Source organism: Rana temporaria, chromosome 4 (assembly GCF_905171775.1).
Source record: "Rana temporaria chromosome 4, aRanTem1.1, whole genome shotgun sequence".
NCBI lineage: Eukaryota > Metazoa > Chordata > Amphibia > Anura > Ranidae > Rana > Rana temporaria.
Genome location: NC_053492.1, coordinates 134,789,357 through 134,806,347, shown reverse-complemented (window position 1 = coordinate 134,806,347; position 16,991 = coordinate 134,789,357). Strand labels below are relative to the sequence as shown.

The following is a 16,991-nucleotide window of genomic DNA, read 5'->3' as shown; positions in this document are numbered from 1 at the left end:
TTGGGGGCGCCAAAGACTGAAAATGAAGGGACTGTGAAGATTGAGGATGGGGGGATTGTGAAGATTGAGGATGATGGACTGTGAAGATTGAGGATGGGGGGGACTGTAAAGATTGAGGATGGGGGGGACTGTGAAGCCTGAGTATGGGTGGCTGTGGCTGTGGAGTCTGAGGATAGAGGGGAACTGTGACACCTGAGGTTAGGGGGGGACTGTGATGTTGATGGGATGACTGTGAAGCCTGAGTATGGGGGGACTGGGAAGACTGAGGATCAGGGAGTGTGAAGACTGAGGATGTGGAGGACTGTTAAGACTGAGGATTGGGGGGCTTTAAAGCCTGGGGATGGGAGGGAGACTGTGAAGCCTGAGGATTAGTGGACTCTGAGGATGGGGAAGACTGTGAAGCCTAAGGATTGAGGGACTGTGAAGCCTGAGGATGGGGGGCTGTTAAGACTGAGAATGGGGAGAGACTTAAAGCCTGAGGATTGGGGGACTGTGAAAACTGAGGATGGGGGTACTGTGAATATTAAGAATGGGGAGACTGTGAGGATTGAAGATGGGGGAACTGTGAAGCCTGAGGATGGGGGGCTGTTTAGCCTGAATATGGGGGGGGGGATCTAAGAAAAGCATAAAGTCCTGCTTTCGAACCTAAGCAGATTTATGTCAAAGTCACCTCCTTTTTAAATTTTATAAATTATGTCAAGCCTCCAAGAAAAGGGGTTCCCCATATAATCATTGTGGGCCGGATTCAGATACATTTTTGTATCTATCGGCGGGCGTAGCGTATCTCAGATACATTACACCGCCGTAACTTAGGGCGCAAGTTCCGTATTCAGAAAAAACTTGCGCCCTAAGTTACGGCGGCGTAGTGAAAATGTGTCGGCGTAAGCCCGCCTAATTCAAGTGTGGATGATGTGGGTGTGTTTTATTTAAATTACTTGTGACCCCACGTATTTGACGTTTTTTACGAACGGCGCATGCGCCGTCCGTGAACGTTTCCAAGTGCACATGCTCGAAATTACGCCGCAAACTGACAATGAACGTAACTTACAGACAGCCCTATTCCCGAACGACTTACACAAACAACGTAAAATACGACGCTGTTCGTTTGTTTCCGACGTCCATACCTAACATGACTTACCCCTGCTTTATGAGGGGTAACTTTACGCCGGAAAAAGCCTTACGTAAACGACGTAAAAAAAATGCGCCAGGCGGACGTACGTTTCTGAATCGGCGTATCTACCTAATTTGCATATTCCTTGCGTAAATCTACGGAAGCGCCACCTAGCGTCCAGCGTAAATATGTAACTAAGATACGACGGCGTAAGAGACTTACGCCGGTCGGATCTTAGGGAAATCTTTGCGTAACTGATTCTACGAATCAGTCGCATAGATACGACCCCGCACACTCAGAGTTACGCCGTCGTAACTCCTATCTGAATCCAGGCCTGTGTTTATAGAGTACATAAACATGCCAAATGTGATTGTTAGGGATGAGCCGAACACCCCCCGGTTCGGTTCACACCACAACATGCAAACAGGCATCTGCCTGTAAAATGACGCATCTTTTTGATCTGTTTTACTGTGCCACAGCAAAATAACATTTCGAAAGGAAAACATTTAATTTGAAATTGCTTGCGGCTGTAATGTTTTGCCAGATACCGGCAATATAGATAAAAATCTATGAAAAATTTGGAGTGGGTCCCCCCCCCCAGTCCATTACAGGCCCTTTGGGTCTGGTATGGATATTAAGGGGAACTCCTCGCCAAAAAAAAAAACTGCGTGGGGTACCCCCCAAAATCCATAGCAGGTCCTTAGGGTCTGGTATGGATTTTAAGGCGAGCTCCACGCCATAGTGTTTGAAAATATGTCATGGGGTCCCCACAAAATCCATACCAGACCCTTACCTGAGCAAGCAGCCTGGCCTGCGTCCCCCCAAAGAACCTTGTCCCCATGTTGATGAGGACAAGGGCCTCGTCCCCACAAACCTGGCCATTGGTTTGGGGGTTTACGAGGGGGGCGCCAGATCCTGTGTGATGTGAACGGGAATGAGGTATATTCACCAAAAAAAGTGTCAAAAAGTGTCAAAAAAAAAAACACAATACACAGTTTTTGACAAGTCCTTTAATAAAAAAGGAAAAAAAAGTGACCAGCGATGTCCATCCATCGTCAATCACAGCCCCGAAAATTGAAAAGGAAAAAGAAAATACCCCACCTCCATGGGAGTATGATGGCACATGACATCAGAAGGGGTGGGGTCACTCGGTTACATCACTGGGTGGCCCCGCCCTTGCCTATATAACAGCTGTCACAGCCAAGACACAGCAGTTGGCGGGCCGCCTCCCATCGAGGTGGAGGTTTTTTTTTTTAGGTCCGTCAGCGCCGTTATTGAAGATGGATAGACATTGTGGGACGTTTTTTTTTTACTTTTTTAATAAAGAACTTTTTGACACTTTTTTGGTGAATTTATTCACATAGGGGGGCCGGGATCCACGGGAACCCTTGTTAAAGGGGGCTTCCAGATTTTGTTAAGCCCCCCGCCCGCAGACCCCCACAACCAATGGCCCCAGGGGACCCCAAAGTACCCTCCCATGGCCTGGTATGGTTTAGGAAGGGGGCGCTCGGTCATCGTCATCCCCCCTAGCCTGGCCTGCCAGGCTGCTTGCTCGGATAAGGGCCTGGTATGGATTTTGGGGGGAAACCCGCTTTTTTTTGGGTGTGGCGTTCCCCTTACAATCTATACCAGGCCCGAAGCTATGTATGCTCTGTTGGAAAGGTCTCCAAGTTTGCTCTTGCCCCCAGATATTCCTGCACCATATAATGCAGTTGCTGGCGATGGTTGCTTGAACCTATAAGACCTTGGCGCTAAAGACTAAAAGATTGTTTAAAGGCATCGGTCAGCCAGCCCCCTTCTTCACCACTGTTCCTCTGACCGAACGAACCCTCAGAAACACGAAATGGTAACCACCCAGGGCCTGGAAAGGCGTTACACAAATTTTTCATCAAGGCCTCATGAAGATGTTTCATTCTCTGCTCCTTCTGCGAAGGCAGGATGATTTCTGCAATTTTACCCTTGTAACGTGGATTAAGAAGGGTTGCCAGCCAGTAATGATCCCTCTCCTCGATACCTCCTTGATACCATGAATCCTAGGGTTCTTTTGCAGGTTTTGCAGAATTAGGGAGGCCATGCAGTGTAAGTTTGCAGAGGCATTAAATTCTGAGTCCTCTGTGTCACTAAAGATGACATTATCAGAAACAACCTCCTCCCACCCACGCACAACCCCTTGGGTTTCTGGGGACTGAAAACCATCCCTTGAAGACTGCATGTTATCTTCTACATCCATGCTGACACAATCCTCCTCGTCCTCTTCTTCCTTTGTGTTTGGCGGCCCCGCAGGAATGCTATCTGCATAAAGGGGGCCTTGAGAGGAGAGGAAGTCCGCCTCTTCTTCCCACTGTTCTGTCTCAAGTGCCCTGTCCATGATTCCACGAAGTGTGTGCTCCAGCAGGAAGATTAGAGGGACAGTGTCACTGATGCATGCATTGTCGCTGCTCACTATCCTTGTGGCCTCCTCAAATGGTGACAGGACAGTGCATGCATCCTTGATTAGTAGCCACTGGCGTGGCGAAAAGAAGCCAAGCTCTCCTGACCCTGTCCCAGTGCCATACTCACACAGGTACTCATTGATGGCCCTCTGCTGTGTGTGCACCCACTGCTGCATTGCCAATGTTGAGTTCCACCTGGTGGGCCTGTCACAAATGAGACGGTTGGTGAGCAGGTTAAATTCCCTTTGAATGTCAGCCAACTGGCATTGTATGACCACCTGAAATGACCACAGACTTTTCTGGCCTGCCTCATGAGATCTTGTAAGCCTGGGTGTCTGGTCAAGAAACACTGCACCACCAAATTTAGGATGTGTGCCAAGCATGAAACATGGGTCAAGTGTCCCTATCAGAGGACAGAGAGAAGGTTGGTACCATTGTCACATACAAACATTCCTGGCTCAATCTGCCATGTTGTCAACCACCCCTGAGCCTGCCCCTGCAGAGCTGACAGAATCCCTGCCCCAGTGTGGCTCCTGTCCCCTAGGCAGACCAACTGAAGCACTGCATGGCATATGTTAGCCTGACTGCTTGCGTAGCCCCTTGAGTGCTTATGGAGCACTGCTGGTTCAGAGGACAATTCTGCAGAAGAGGCCATAGAGGAAGAAGAAGAGGAGGTCGGGTAACATACAAATGTGTCAGAATCACCACCAGCTTTTGGAGGTGTGGTGGCGGAACAAGCTTCAACACTAAACCCTGTCCTGCATCCTTCCCAGCTGCCAGCAGAGTTACCCAGTGCGCCTTGAAGGAAAGGCAATGTCCCTGCCCATGCTGGCTGGACCATGAGTCAGCGGTAATATGAACCTTGCTGCTGACTGCTCTGTCTAACGAGGCCAAAAGATTGCCTTCCACATGAATGTAGAGAGCTAGAATAGCCTTACATAAAAAAAATATATAGTTTTGGAACCTGCCACTGTGGTACAGCACATTCCACAAATTTACAAAAGGGGACATAGTCTACCAGCTAAAAAGGCAGCAGTTGCAGTGCTAGCAATTTGACCAGCTAGCATTTAGATACTGAGCATGTGGATTGCTGGGACAGGATTTGTTTTTACGATTCAGCAACTGAAGTAGCGAAATTTGCCATCTGAAATCTACTGGTGGTGTACTGCTAGCAGATTGGCTGCAAGTACTTGTGGCACCTATTGCTATACCTTCATTCCTTTCAGTGCAGGTTTTTGAGAGGACTGGAGGTATAGTAGGGTTTGAGGTCCCAGATGAGGAGCAGGGAGAAGTCTGCCTTTTGCCTGCGGAACTCTGTGGTGTGATGAAAAATATAGGCCAACCCCTGGAGGACATCCTGCCTCATTGGAGTTGAGCCTCCTCCTCCTCACTTCCCTCCTCTCTTCTCTCAGGCACCCAAGTACAGTCAGTGACCTCATCATCCCCTCCCTTCTTGTCACTGGAGAAAACTTGGTAGTATGCTGCAGCTAGGTGAACATGACTGCCAGTTTCTTGCCCATCTCTCTAGGCTTACGTTACTTCCTTCCTCATCCTGGGAACCAACATCAGAGCTTTCCAATTGCTGCGCATCCTCCAGCAGCATGTAACTGACACTATGGTTGAATAATTCTGGTGACTTCCATGCATGATGATGGGGCTACGGAAGGAGTAACTGAACAAGGGGCCGGTGGAATAGATCGCTTCAGCAGCTGCGTTGGAAGGCAAACTACTATTAGCCTGGGTGACAGAGGATGAGCACAGCTTTGTTATCCACTTCACCAACTCTTCTGCATATTGTGGCTCAATAACACGGCCAGCAGCACAAAAATAGGACAAGCGTGACCCGCCTGCAGAGGATGCACCATGTCCACGACCACCACTGTTGACTGTAGACACAGAGGCTGCTTGCCCTCTGTTAGTGGCCTGTGAGTGTCTGCCTCTCCTTGGTGGCTTTCCGGACAACCCAGAGTCAGACTCGGGCTTGCCTCGCTGAATCCACAGGCATTGTTTACTTACCTTGTGCCTGGATCCAGCGATGCCACCACGCTGTGTGAGCGAGCGGGTGCTCGCTCGATTCACACAGTGCCTCTGTGTGCCGCCGATCTCTGTTCCCTGCGACGTTACGACGCTTGGGGGCGGAGAACATACAGATTACAGTACTGTATGTAAAAACTACACCCCCCTTGTCCCTAGTGGTCTGTCCAGTGCCCTACATGTTCTTTTATATAATAAAAACTGTTCTTTCTGCCTGCAAACTGTAGATTGTCCATAGCAACCAAAAGTGTGTGGTTACAAGCATTTTGTATTTTTTCTGCCATTATGGGGGAAAAATTCCCTGATAAATGCAGTGGTTTATTCCAGCATCTGGAAAATATTTTGGAAGCCTACCGGAATTTTGGCGGATATGGTTGGTTTAATTATGATGAATCTTTCCGTCAAAAAATGTCGGTTTATCCCAACTTAAAGTGGGGTATGAAAGACGTAGGCTTATGGTTGAATTTAATTCTTCCGCAAAAAAACATTTTTTGCAAGGCAACCGACAGTAAGCCAAAATAGTTCAACAATTTACAAGAAGGGTTTCTGTTACGCATATAATGAGTCTCAGTGCAAGTGGTCGACCTCATGCCGTTACAAGCATGAGTGCTCCTTTTGTTTTGGGACTCACCCGGTTACAAAATGTTTCAAAAGAAACTATCCACACACACAACATAGGGATAATTCCAAAAGCTTGCAAGCCAGTGAAGCTGGAAAGAATGCTCCCTTGGCTAATGCTGTACCCAGACAGGGAGAAGGCGGAGGTCCTAATTAAAGGTTTTTCCCTAGGTTTTGAGTTACCAGTGTTTTCAGGAGTCGGGTTATACTATGGTAAGCAATTTAAAATCTGTCATGATGCATAGCCAGGTAGTAAGGGAGAAATTCATAAAGGAAATAGCGGCCGGTAGGGTTGCTGGTCCTTTTGTTTCTCCTCCCTTTGCAGATTTTCGCATTTCTCCTTTGGGCATTGTACCAAAAAAGGAGCCTAACTCATATCGTTTGATACATCACCTCTCGTATCCCAAGGGTGATTCATTAAACGATGAGATTGATGACTCCTTAGCCTCCGTTTCGTATGCAAATTTTGATGACGCTATAAGACTTATTATAATATTTGGTAAAGGGGCTTTATTGGCAAAGTCTGATATTAAATCTGCTTTCAGATTATTGCCAATTTCCCCTGAATCCTTTAACTCATTAGGTTTCTGTTTCGAAGAAAAATTTTTCTTTGATATGTGTTTACCCATGGGTTGCTCCCTATCGTGTAGATATTTTGAAACGTTCGCCACATTTTTGCAATGGGTCATCACCCACGAATCGGGTTGCGTCAGAGTCATCCATTATCTTGATGATTTCCTTTTTATTGGACCACCAGATTCTCCCGTTTGTTGCTTATTACTGAAATTATTTTTAAATATCTCCCAGTATTTTGGCGTCCCTATTGCCGATGATAAAACGGTTTTCCCAGTTACAGTTATAGAGTTTTTAGGTATCACCATTGATACCGTGCTATGTCAGTATCAACTTCCTTTAGCTAAAATAAACAAAATTCAAGGTTTGATTTATCTTTTCCTAAGAAGAAAGAAGGTCTTGTTAAAGGAACTCCAGTCTTTCTTGGGATTATTGGCCTTTGCAACTAGGGTCATGCCAGTTGGCAGGATTTTTTCCAGACGGTTGTCTTTGGCAATGTCTGGATTGAAATCTCCTTTTTCTCATATACGCATCACTTCCGAGCTGAAAGATGATCTTTTAGTTTGGTCTCAGTTTTTGGTAGATTACAATGGTCGGACATTTTTTCAGGAAGAATTTATTTTTTCAGCTGACATGGACCTTTACACTGACGCAGCGGGAGCACATGGTTTTGCTGCTATTTGGAGCACCCATTGGTGCTGTGGTAGCTGGCCTCCTTTTTGGGTGGCCAATAATGCAACAAAGAATATAGTTCTACTTGAATTATTCCCTATAGTGGTAGCCTTTGAACTGTGGGGAAATAGTTTTGCAAATAAAAGAATTTTGGTTCATTCAGACAATAAAGGCGTTATTTTTGCATTGAATTGTCTTTCTTCAAAATCCATTTTTGTGATAAAGTTACTAAGATATTTTGTTCTATTTTGTCTGAAACTTAACATCTGGGTAAAAGCGAAGCATGTTGCTGGAAAGAGTAATCTGATAGCGGATGCCCTGTCTCGTTTTCAGATGGCTCGTTTCAGACAACTCTTGCCGGAAGCGGACCCAGTAGGCTACAGTTGCCCGAGTCATTTATGGGATTTGATATAACTCCTGTTGTGTCGGCCATTAAGAGCTCTATTGCCCCCAAAACATGGATCGATTATTCGGTTGCATGGAGAAAGTGGCTGTTATTCAATGAGGAAATAGGTTTATCTGGGCTTTCTCCTACGGAACAAACAGTCCTGGCATTTCTTTGTTCTCTTATGCAACAGAGATCGTCCTTTCACCACATTAACAAGAGTTTGGCTGGGATTTCTTTTTTCTTAAAGCGGTGGTTCACCCTAATAAAACATTTTTTTTTATATAGCATTAAATTAGGCATAGTAGCGCGAGCTACAGTATGCCTGTATTGATTTTTTTAGCCCCGTACTCACTGTGCAATCATATATAGAAGATTCCGACTCCCCGCGGGGAATGGGCGTTCCTATCAAGAGGGAGGATGATTGACGGCCGGCTATGGCACGTCACGCTTCTCCGGAAATAGCCGAAATAGGACTTGGCGCTTCACGGCGCCTGCGCATAGTCTGTGCGCAGGCGCCGTATAGCGCCGTGAAGAGCCGAGACCTGTTCCGGCTATCTTCAGGGAGCATGACGTGCCATAGCCAGTCGTCAATCATCCTCCCTCTTGATAGGAATGCCCATTCCCCGCGGGGAGTCGGAATCTTCTATATAGGATTAGACGGTGAGTACCGGGCTAAAAAAATCAATACAGGCATACTGTAGCTCGCGCTACTATGCCTAATTTAATGCTAAAATGTTGTTAGTGTGGGTGAACCACCGCTTTAAAGTTGCATAATTTGCCAGCCTGTAATAGTTTCTTTTCAGTACGTCAGGTTCTGAAGGGTTATAGAAGGCAGACTTTTACGCCAGACACGCGCAGGCCCATTTCAATTGAGCTGTTAAGAAATATTTGTTTAGCTACTGTTAAGGTTTGTTGCTCAGATTTTGAGTCATTACTCTTCCAGACAGCTTTCGTGTTAATTTTCTTTGCAGCTCTCCGTATATCGGAGCTAGTCCCAAACAACAAAAAAGGCAATTCTGGTTTGCAAGTAGGTGAAGTTTGTATCTCGCAAGGAAAAGTACATGTTTTTGTTAACAAGTCAAAAACTGATATTTTTGGTAAGGGGCATTGGCTTACATTGCATGCTTGCGGTGATCCTATTATTTGCCCTTATATAATTCTATCCAAGTATTTTTCAGTTAGGCCTTCATGTGTAGGAATTTTTTTAGTTCATCTTAATTTTTCTCCACTGACAAGGTTCCAATTTTCTACCATATTTCAGCGCTGTCTGGTTTCCCTAAATCTTGATTTAAAGAAGGGAATGAAAATATCCTCACATGTAGTGTACATGTGGATATTAAAGTGTAGGGATGTGCCACGTCCTGATATATATGATAAAGGAGATAACTAGGGGCTAGTTGTTGGACTTTTTAGGCACAGTTGGTTGATCAGGATATAGTCACACAGAGAGTGTTGTTCTATAAAAAATATTTCAATTTATTAAGACAACAATAGAAAAAAGTTGTACATATTAAAAGGAGATTGCCATTGCATTAAAGACTACCTAAAGTGCTAATTCGGCAAGCTTCTCCAAATACAGTGACAGGAATAGTAAGCAATAGTAATATATCAAGAAAATCAGGTTGAACAAAACTCTCAAAAACACGAAAGACAACCTATAATTATAATTGAAAATCCTGTATGTTTATGGAGATGCAGGCAAAAAGATGTCTGCGATGGTCTGGCTTGCTTGGTTAGCTGACTCGACCGGTTTCACGCTATCTCACAGCGCTTCCTCACGGAGTCTTAGTGTGGTTGAAAAAGTATTTAGAGCAAAAGGAAAAAATCCAAAAAGTTTAATAGGTAATGCGTATAAGGAATTTCTTATCAGGAAAGAGTAGGTTATATCCGGGCTGCTGGACGTAGTTTGAAAGGTATTCAAATAACCCAAAGATTATAAGAAAGATTCTTCAATTGAGGAGGGTAAGGCTTAGTTGAAGAGGAGGACAAGAAAACCAAAAGTTTCTAAAACGTCAGACCTCAAAGGGTAATGAACTCCTTGGTAAAGGAGATTGCACCGCATGTGTATGCCCTAAGCTGTAAGGGCAGCGAATACACCTGGGTAGTGGGTTGCAGCGGCTAGCTCCTCCACAAGTCTCCCGAGAGTCTCTATATTCAGAAATCTGGATTTATTCCAAATCTGTCCACGAGTATAAACATAAGAAGGCTGTACCTAAACTTACAGACTCCAACGGAGAATGTGGGAGATAGATCTATTCTATCATTGGATGCCACCAAGGCCTTTGATAGTCTGGAGTGGGACTATCTCTGGCACGCTCTGGAGAAGTTCGGGTTTGGTCCATCTTTTATTAAATGGATAAAGCTATTGTATAATTCCCCAAGGGCCAAAATAAAAATAAATAATGAAGTTTCAAAGTCGTTTGAATTGGAAAGGGGAACGAGACAGGGATGTCCATTGTCCCCCCTCCTTTTCGCCCTGGCAATTGAGCCTTTGGCGATTGCTATTAGAGCAAGACAGGAAATACAGGGGTTTCAGAGAGGAGCAGAGGAGGAAAAAGTCGCACTTTATGCGGACGATATCCTTCTTTTTTTGGGTAACTCTACAACTTCCCTTAAAACTGCAGTTCAAACAGTAGAAGCGTTCGGACGATTCTCGGGCCTAGTAATAAATTGGGAAAAGTCAACACTCTTATTAGTGGACCCGGCAAGCAATATGGATGGATCCCTCAATTAAAAATTGGGGAGAAGATGGAGTATCTAGGCATTGTGTTAACATGTAACCCAGAACAATTTATAAATAATAACCTAGTGCCACTTCTGGGTAAATTTAAACGCAAAGCGGATATATGGGGACATTTGCCACTGTCGGTGGCCGGCCGCAGCAATTTAATCAAAATGATATGGATGCCACAATTGCTCTATATACTCCACAACTCCCCAGTATGGATTGATAACCGATGGTTTAAAAAGATAGAGACCCTCTTTAGGACCCTAATTTGGAAAAAGGGAAAAGCAAGGATCAGTCTCCGAATGTTGCAATTACCAACAAATAGAGGAGGGTTAGCGGTCCCACACCCTTATAGTTACTTTTTGGCGGCACAGTTGCAGCATTTGGGGGGGTGTAGTATAGAGGGGGGAGGAAACACAAGTGGGAAAATGATATTAAGAGGGTCTCCTCATAGATCTGTAATAGAGACCTTAGAGGCCAACTCTTTCTCGGCGAAAAATCCAACAGTAAAGATGGTGGTAAGAATATGGCAAGCAGTAAAATTAGCTTTGGGCTATAAAGGATTAACAGAATATTCCCCATTATGGGACAATAATAATCTAAAAGAAATTTTGGCCATGGGGAAACTAAAAGAATGGGATAAACGGGGGATAACCAGAGTGGCACAATTGTATAAAGGTTGCACATTAAAACTCTTCTCAGAGCTAAGCAGTGAATATAGCATCCCAAACTCCATGTTTTTTACTTATTTACAGGTCAGACACGCACTACAAGCCCAATTTAAACTACAGCCGGTAAGATGGCAAAAGCTCACGCATCTCCAAAGACTAATCAAGACGGGGGTTCTCAAAGGTCTTATCTCAGAATTATATGAACAGATTAGTGATCAGTTAATAGGAAAAGAGAAGTTGAGCAGGAACAAACAGAGATGGGAGAAGGATATTGGACTTTTAACGAATGACCAATGGGACAGGATACTGGAACTAGGGACAAGGGTCTCATTAGCCCCGTCACAATGGGTCTCCCATTTATTCCTCCTCCACAGGGTCTATTATACCCCAAAGAAATTATATGGATTTGGATGGAAGCTGGATGATAAATGTCCTAGATGTCAAAATACAGGGGACCTCATCCACATGATGTGGAAATGCCCAAAATTGCATAGATATTGGGTTAAAATTCTGGACACTATAAATGCAACTTTCAGTACTACTCTGGAACTTGAAGCCAGGGTCTGCCTATTAGGATGCATTGAGGAGAGAATGGGGCAGAGGGATACATTAGAAGCAGTTATAATATGCCTGTTCCAGACGAGGAAACTAATAACACTAAAATGGCAAGCACAAAATCCACCCACAGTAGAGGAATGGTTTAATGTAATGAATAGCACAATTGGGAAGGAAAGGGGAACATGGATTAGAAGGGGTAACCTCAAAAAATTTAAGGCAATATGGGAGCACTGGTTATGTAAAATAGGCCGCTCACTTTAAATCAAGGAAAGATGGGTAAAGAATAATCTAAGGAAAAGAATGGAACTAAAAACGTGTATGCACTTTAAAAGTAAGATAGGAGGGAGGGAGGGGAGGGGTGGGAATGGGATGAATGGACATTTTTAATTTTTGCAATTAATTTTTTGTATATAAAAAAAAATGGATTTGTAAATGTTTCTTTGTATTTGTATGGAAACAATAAAAAAAAGCATTGAAGTTAAAAAAAAATTATGGTATTCGCTCGAGTTTTATGACTGAGCGAGATCTTGAGAGAGAATTTTAAGTTGAAAGTTATTTTTAAGAAGTTGAATATTGAAAGTTTTATTTATTAAGAATTTAATTTATTAATTGGATTATTTATTTATTTATTTATATAATATTTATATATTTACCAATAAAGGTGCCGCGGCCATTTCTATTACCATTAAATAAAAAATAAAAATTATATATACAATAAAATTATTTAATTACATTTTTTGGTATGTTGAGTTTTATTTATAGGTATTAGTTTAATTTATTTGGTACAGCCTACATTCCCATGTAATATAGACCAGTCACTGCTACTATCTCTCCTTGTGCAGGGTGACTGGTCTTGTCTTCACCCCCTCCTGTAGTTTCAGCAGGCAGCCTGCCTCCCATGGCTCTGATCTCTGCACAGGCTGTGTACAGCACAGTGATGATATCACTGATACTTTTAGAAGGTAATATCTCGATTTGTGAAGGCAATTGGTGGACACAATTTATATCCTATGGTTCCATTAAAGAATATAATGAATGACAAGTTTTGCCCAGATTTCAGCCTTAATAAATATGTTCTTCTCTGATAACTGTATGCAATATGTGATAAATAGACTTTATGTTCAAAGGCAGACCAGAGCACTGGTTAATAAAGTCTATTTGTACATCATATTCAGGGTAGGTTTCTCAAATGTTATGTTTGCTATGAAACTTTCCACAGGTGTGCAGTGAAAAGGTTCAGGGCCATGGCTATAATTAAACACAAGCAAAGCAAAATGAGGCACAAACAGACAGATAATTCATGAAGCATGTAGGAACGCGCACTAAACACAGAGTATAAAAATGTGCAGCCAACAATTGATTTCTTGCTTTGCCAACATGTGGACCTTACTCCTTATTACATGCATTGCCGCAGTGTCTGCTGAACCCCTAACCTATTATGGGTAAGGATAACCACTGTAGCTTCAGCTCTACCTTAAATTATTTTTCTTACTAAACTGTTTTATGATGTCATTATTTTTATTTATTTTAAGGGATAAAGTGTTTCGGGTAGTGCCACAAACAATTGAACATGTGGAACTTCTCAAATCCATAGCCAGCCAGACAAAGGTATGATAAAGATAAAGATAAAGAATGTATCCTAAACATCTTATAAGGGTATTTACATTTACCTGTGAATGTTTTCCGAAAATACTCTGATGACATGAAAACTCAGAGGTCCCACGTGTAAAAAACTTAGGCATACACAGCATCCGACAAACAGCAAGTATTAGTCAGGGGTCAAGTCCTGGGGAAAAAAGTGTGGGAACTCCCACCCAAGATCCACTCCCCCACCAAAAAAAATAAAATGATACGCTCATATGCATAATTACTAAACCGCATGTTTGTTTGTTATTTCGTTCCACTGTACCTTGGTAATCCTTTATGTTACTGGCCGCTTCCTGTATATGGATTCATCGGGTAGTGTGTGGGTATTCCGTCAATTCCTTGATACCGCAATGTCTCCTGGGAGCTTTTGTCATTGTTCCCAGGAGACATTGCGGAGGTCTGCAGCGAGTTATCGCAGGATTTAGAAAGAACTTTAAGCAAGTTCTTTCTAAATCCCATGATAACTCGCGGCAGACCTCCGCAATGTCTCCTGGGAACAATGACAAAAGCTCCCAGGAGACATTGCGGCATCGAGGAAGTGACGGAATACCCGCACACAACCCGATGGGAAGCGGCCAGTAACATAAAGGATTACTAAGGTTCGCCTGCCCCTCACAGTGACTCGAGCTGGGCATCGCCGCGTAAGTGAAGGATTGGCTCGGGCGGCTCGGCTGCTCTCGTCCTGCAAAGGGAACTGCGTTCCTGCTGTGAAAAAAGTGCAGGGACTCCGTTCCCACGCGTTCCCGCAGGACTTGAGCCCTGGTATTAGTGTGAGAAGCCTCAGATGCATGTTACCTCTCTAACTTCTGGGCTGCATACTCAGTCTGTTGCAACTGCATCAAACTCAGTGAAGCTATATGAAATTTATAGTAATTTGCTTTCCTGGCACTTTCAGACAATGGAATTTCTATTTGAAGCTTCTTTTATTCTACCATACAGAAAAATATATTCCTAAAAATATATATATTCTACCCAGAATCAATAGAAAATGTTGGATGGAACCCAGTATGTATAAGGGTTAGTTCACCTTCACTTTAAAAAAAAGAAAAACATGCTTTCCATCACCCCTAGCATGTTACAGAGCTCAGAGGCAGATGGGCTGTAGAGTGCACTGTGCACAGGTAAGGTTTAACAACCATGAATCGGCCACTGGGGGCACACTTCCAATGTTCAGCCTGTCTTGACATTTAGCCAATATGGTGGGGGGTTCACACTATCTTCAAATGCGGCTCATAGCAGGGGTCCGGTGCGTTCCCGGTGACCGTTTCAGGTCCGATTAAAGCCTGGATATTTGGCCGAATTCTGACCTGAAATGGACCAAAAGATGCACAGGGCAGCAGTGGAAATATGTATACCGGCTCCACAGAGACCTGGTAAAAATCTCCTGATATTGGAGAACCTGCATCCAATTTGCAATAGTGTAGACCCTGCCTTAACCACTTAAGGACCGCCTAACGCCGATATACGTTGGCAGAATGGCATGGCTGGGCACAATCACGTACCTGGATGTCCTCTTTAAGTGCCCAGCCGCGACCCGGTCCGAAGCTCCGTGACCGCGGCCGTGGGAACCGGCGAACCCGATCGCCGCCGGAGTCCCACGATCGATCACAGGAGCTGAAGAACGGGGAGAGGTGTGTGTAAACACACCTTCCCCGTTCTTCACAGTGGTGCTGTCATTGATCGTCTGTTCCCTGATATAGGGAAAGGCGATCAATGATGTCATACGTCCAGCCCCGCCCCCTACAGTTAGAAACACATATGAGGTCACACTTAACCCCTTCAGCACCCCCTAGTGGATAACTCCCAAACTGCAATTGTCATTTTCACAGTAATGCATTTGTATAGCACTTTTTGCTGTGAAAATGACAATGGTCACAAAAATGTGTCAAAATTGTCCGATGTGTTCGCCATAATGTCGCAGTCACGAAAAAAATTGCTGATAGCCGCCATTAGTAGTAAAAAAAAAAAATTATAAAAATGCAATAAAACTATCCCCTATTTTGGAAACGCTACAAATTTTGCGCAAACCAATGGATAAATGCTTATTGCGATTTTTTCTTAACCAAAAATAGGTAGAAGAATACGTATCGGCCTAAACTGAGGGGAAAAAACTTTTTTTTATATATTTTTGTGGGATATTTATTATAGCAAAAAGTAAAAAATATTGAACTTTTTTCAAAATTGTCGCTCTATTTTTGTTTATATCGCAAAAAATAAAAACCGCAGAGGTGATCAAATACCACCAAAAGAAAGCTCTATCTGTGGGGAAAAAAGGACCCAATTTTGTTTGGGAGCCACGTCGCATGACCGCGCAATTGTCAGTTAAAGCGACACAGTACTGAATCGCAAAAAGGGGCCTGGTCCTTTAACTGCATTTTGGTCCGGGTCCTAAGTGGTTAAGGTTTGTTTTACTGTGTAGCGTAGGCAATCCGTGCTACCCCCAACAAAACAAAGTGCACATGTGGAAAAAATAATTGAATAATGAATAAAAAGCTGAAAAAGAATTTGATCAAATATGTGAAGGTGCTGCACCTGACTTAAGAAAGCCTAAATATTGGGCTTATGAAATATGTAAGAAAAATAAAGGTAAGTGTGCAACCAAAATGAAACAATAAAAATTGTTGTGCAAGTGTCCTTATTCCAATGACGGAATATACATGTTAAAAGAGTGTCCTTGTGGTATCACACCGATGCAGAGGTTTTGTCCTCTATCTATTAGCAAGGTGGATGCAGGTAACTTCAACACAATTCCCCGGGCAAGTGTAGTAAATGGCCGCTTACCAGATCTGGCGGATCCCCAAGGGGATCAAAAGGGCTCTGCACAGAGATGTCCTCAGCTGGCTCCAGGTAATCCCTCCCGGTCCGCTCCTCTGCTGGAAATCCAGAGACAGTGCTTCTACTTTCACAGAGAGTGGTATCAGCCTCAGGAGATGGTATGGGAACGTGTGGATGGAGAAGAAAAAAAGTGCTTCTAAGGCCCCGTACTCACGACCAAACATGTCTGCTGAAACTGGTCCGCAGGCCAGTTTCAGCAGACATGTTTGGTCGTGTGTGGGCGCGAGAGGGCCGAATTCCAGCAAACATTTGCCCGCCGGGCCTTTTCCCAGCGGACAAATATTCCTGGACTTGTTTTAAAACAGTCCGCTGGAATCCAAATACATGTTTGGTCGTGAGTACCCGGCCTTAGTGCAGTATTTTGGTAAAAAACTTTTACTTTATTCCACTCAATGGAAAACAGGACTGACATCTAAAAAAGGCTTCATAGATACAAAGGGCCAGATTCTTGTATAACGGCGTAAAACTCGGCGGGCGTAACGTATCTGATTTACGTTACGCCGCCGCAAGTTTTACGAGCAAGTGCTTGATTCACAAAGCACTTGCCTGTAAAGTTGCGGCGGCGTAACGTAAATCCCCCGGCGCAAGCCCGCCTAATTCAAATGATCCGGGTAGGGGGCGTGAATCATTTAAATTAGGCGCGTACCCGCGCCGAACGTACTGCGCATGGCCGTCCCTAAAATTTCCCGACGTGCATTGCGCTAAATGATGTCGCAAGGACGTC

General features: G+C 43.9%; 1 protein-coding gene across 1 annotated transcript in view; it reads left to right on the top strand.

The window, feature by feature from the left end:
* Positions 1–13,116: 13,116 nt before the first annotated feature.
* Positions 13,117–16,991, top strand: part of LOC120936610 (carboxypeptidase B-like) — a 45,947-nt gene continuing 42,072 nt past the window's right edge. The window contains exons 1-2 of the mRNA XM_040349092.1: positions 13,117–13,227; positions 13,318–13,393. Coding sequence (XP_040205026.1) covers positions 13,127–13,227; positions 13,318–13,393 — 177 coding nt within the window. The 5' untranslated portion in view covers positions 13,117–13,126. The remainder of the gene's footprint in view (positions 13,228–13,317; positions 13,394–16,991) is intronic.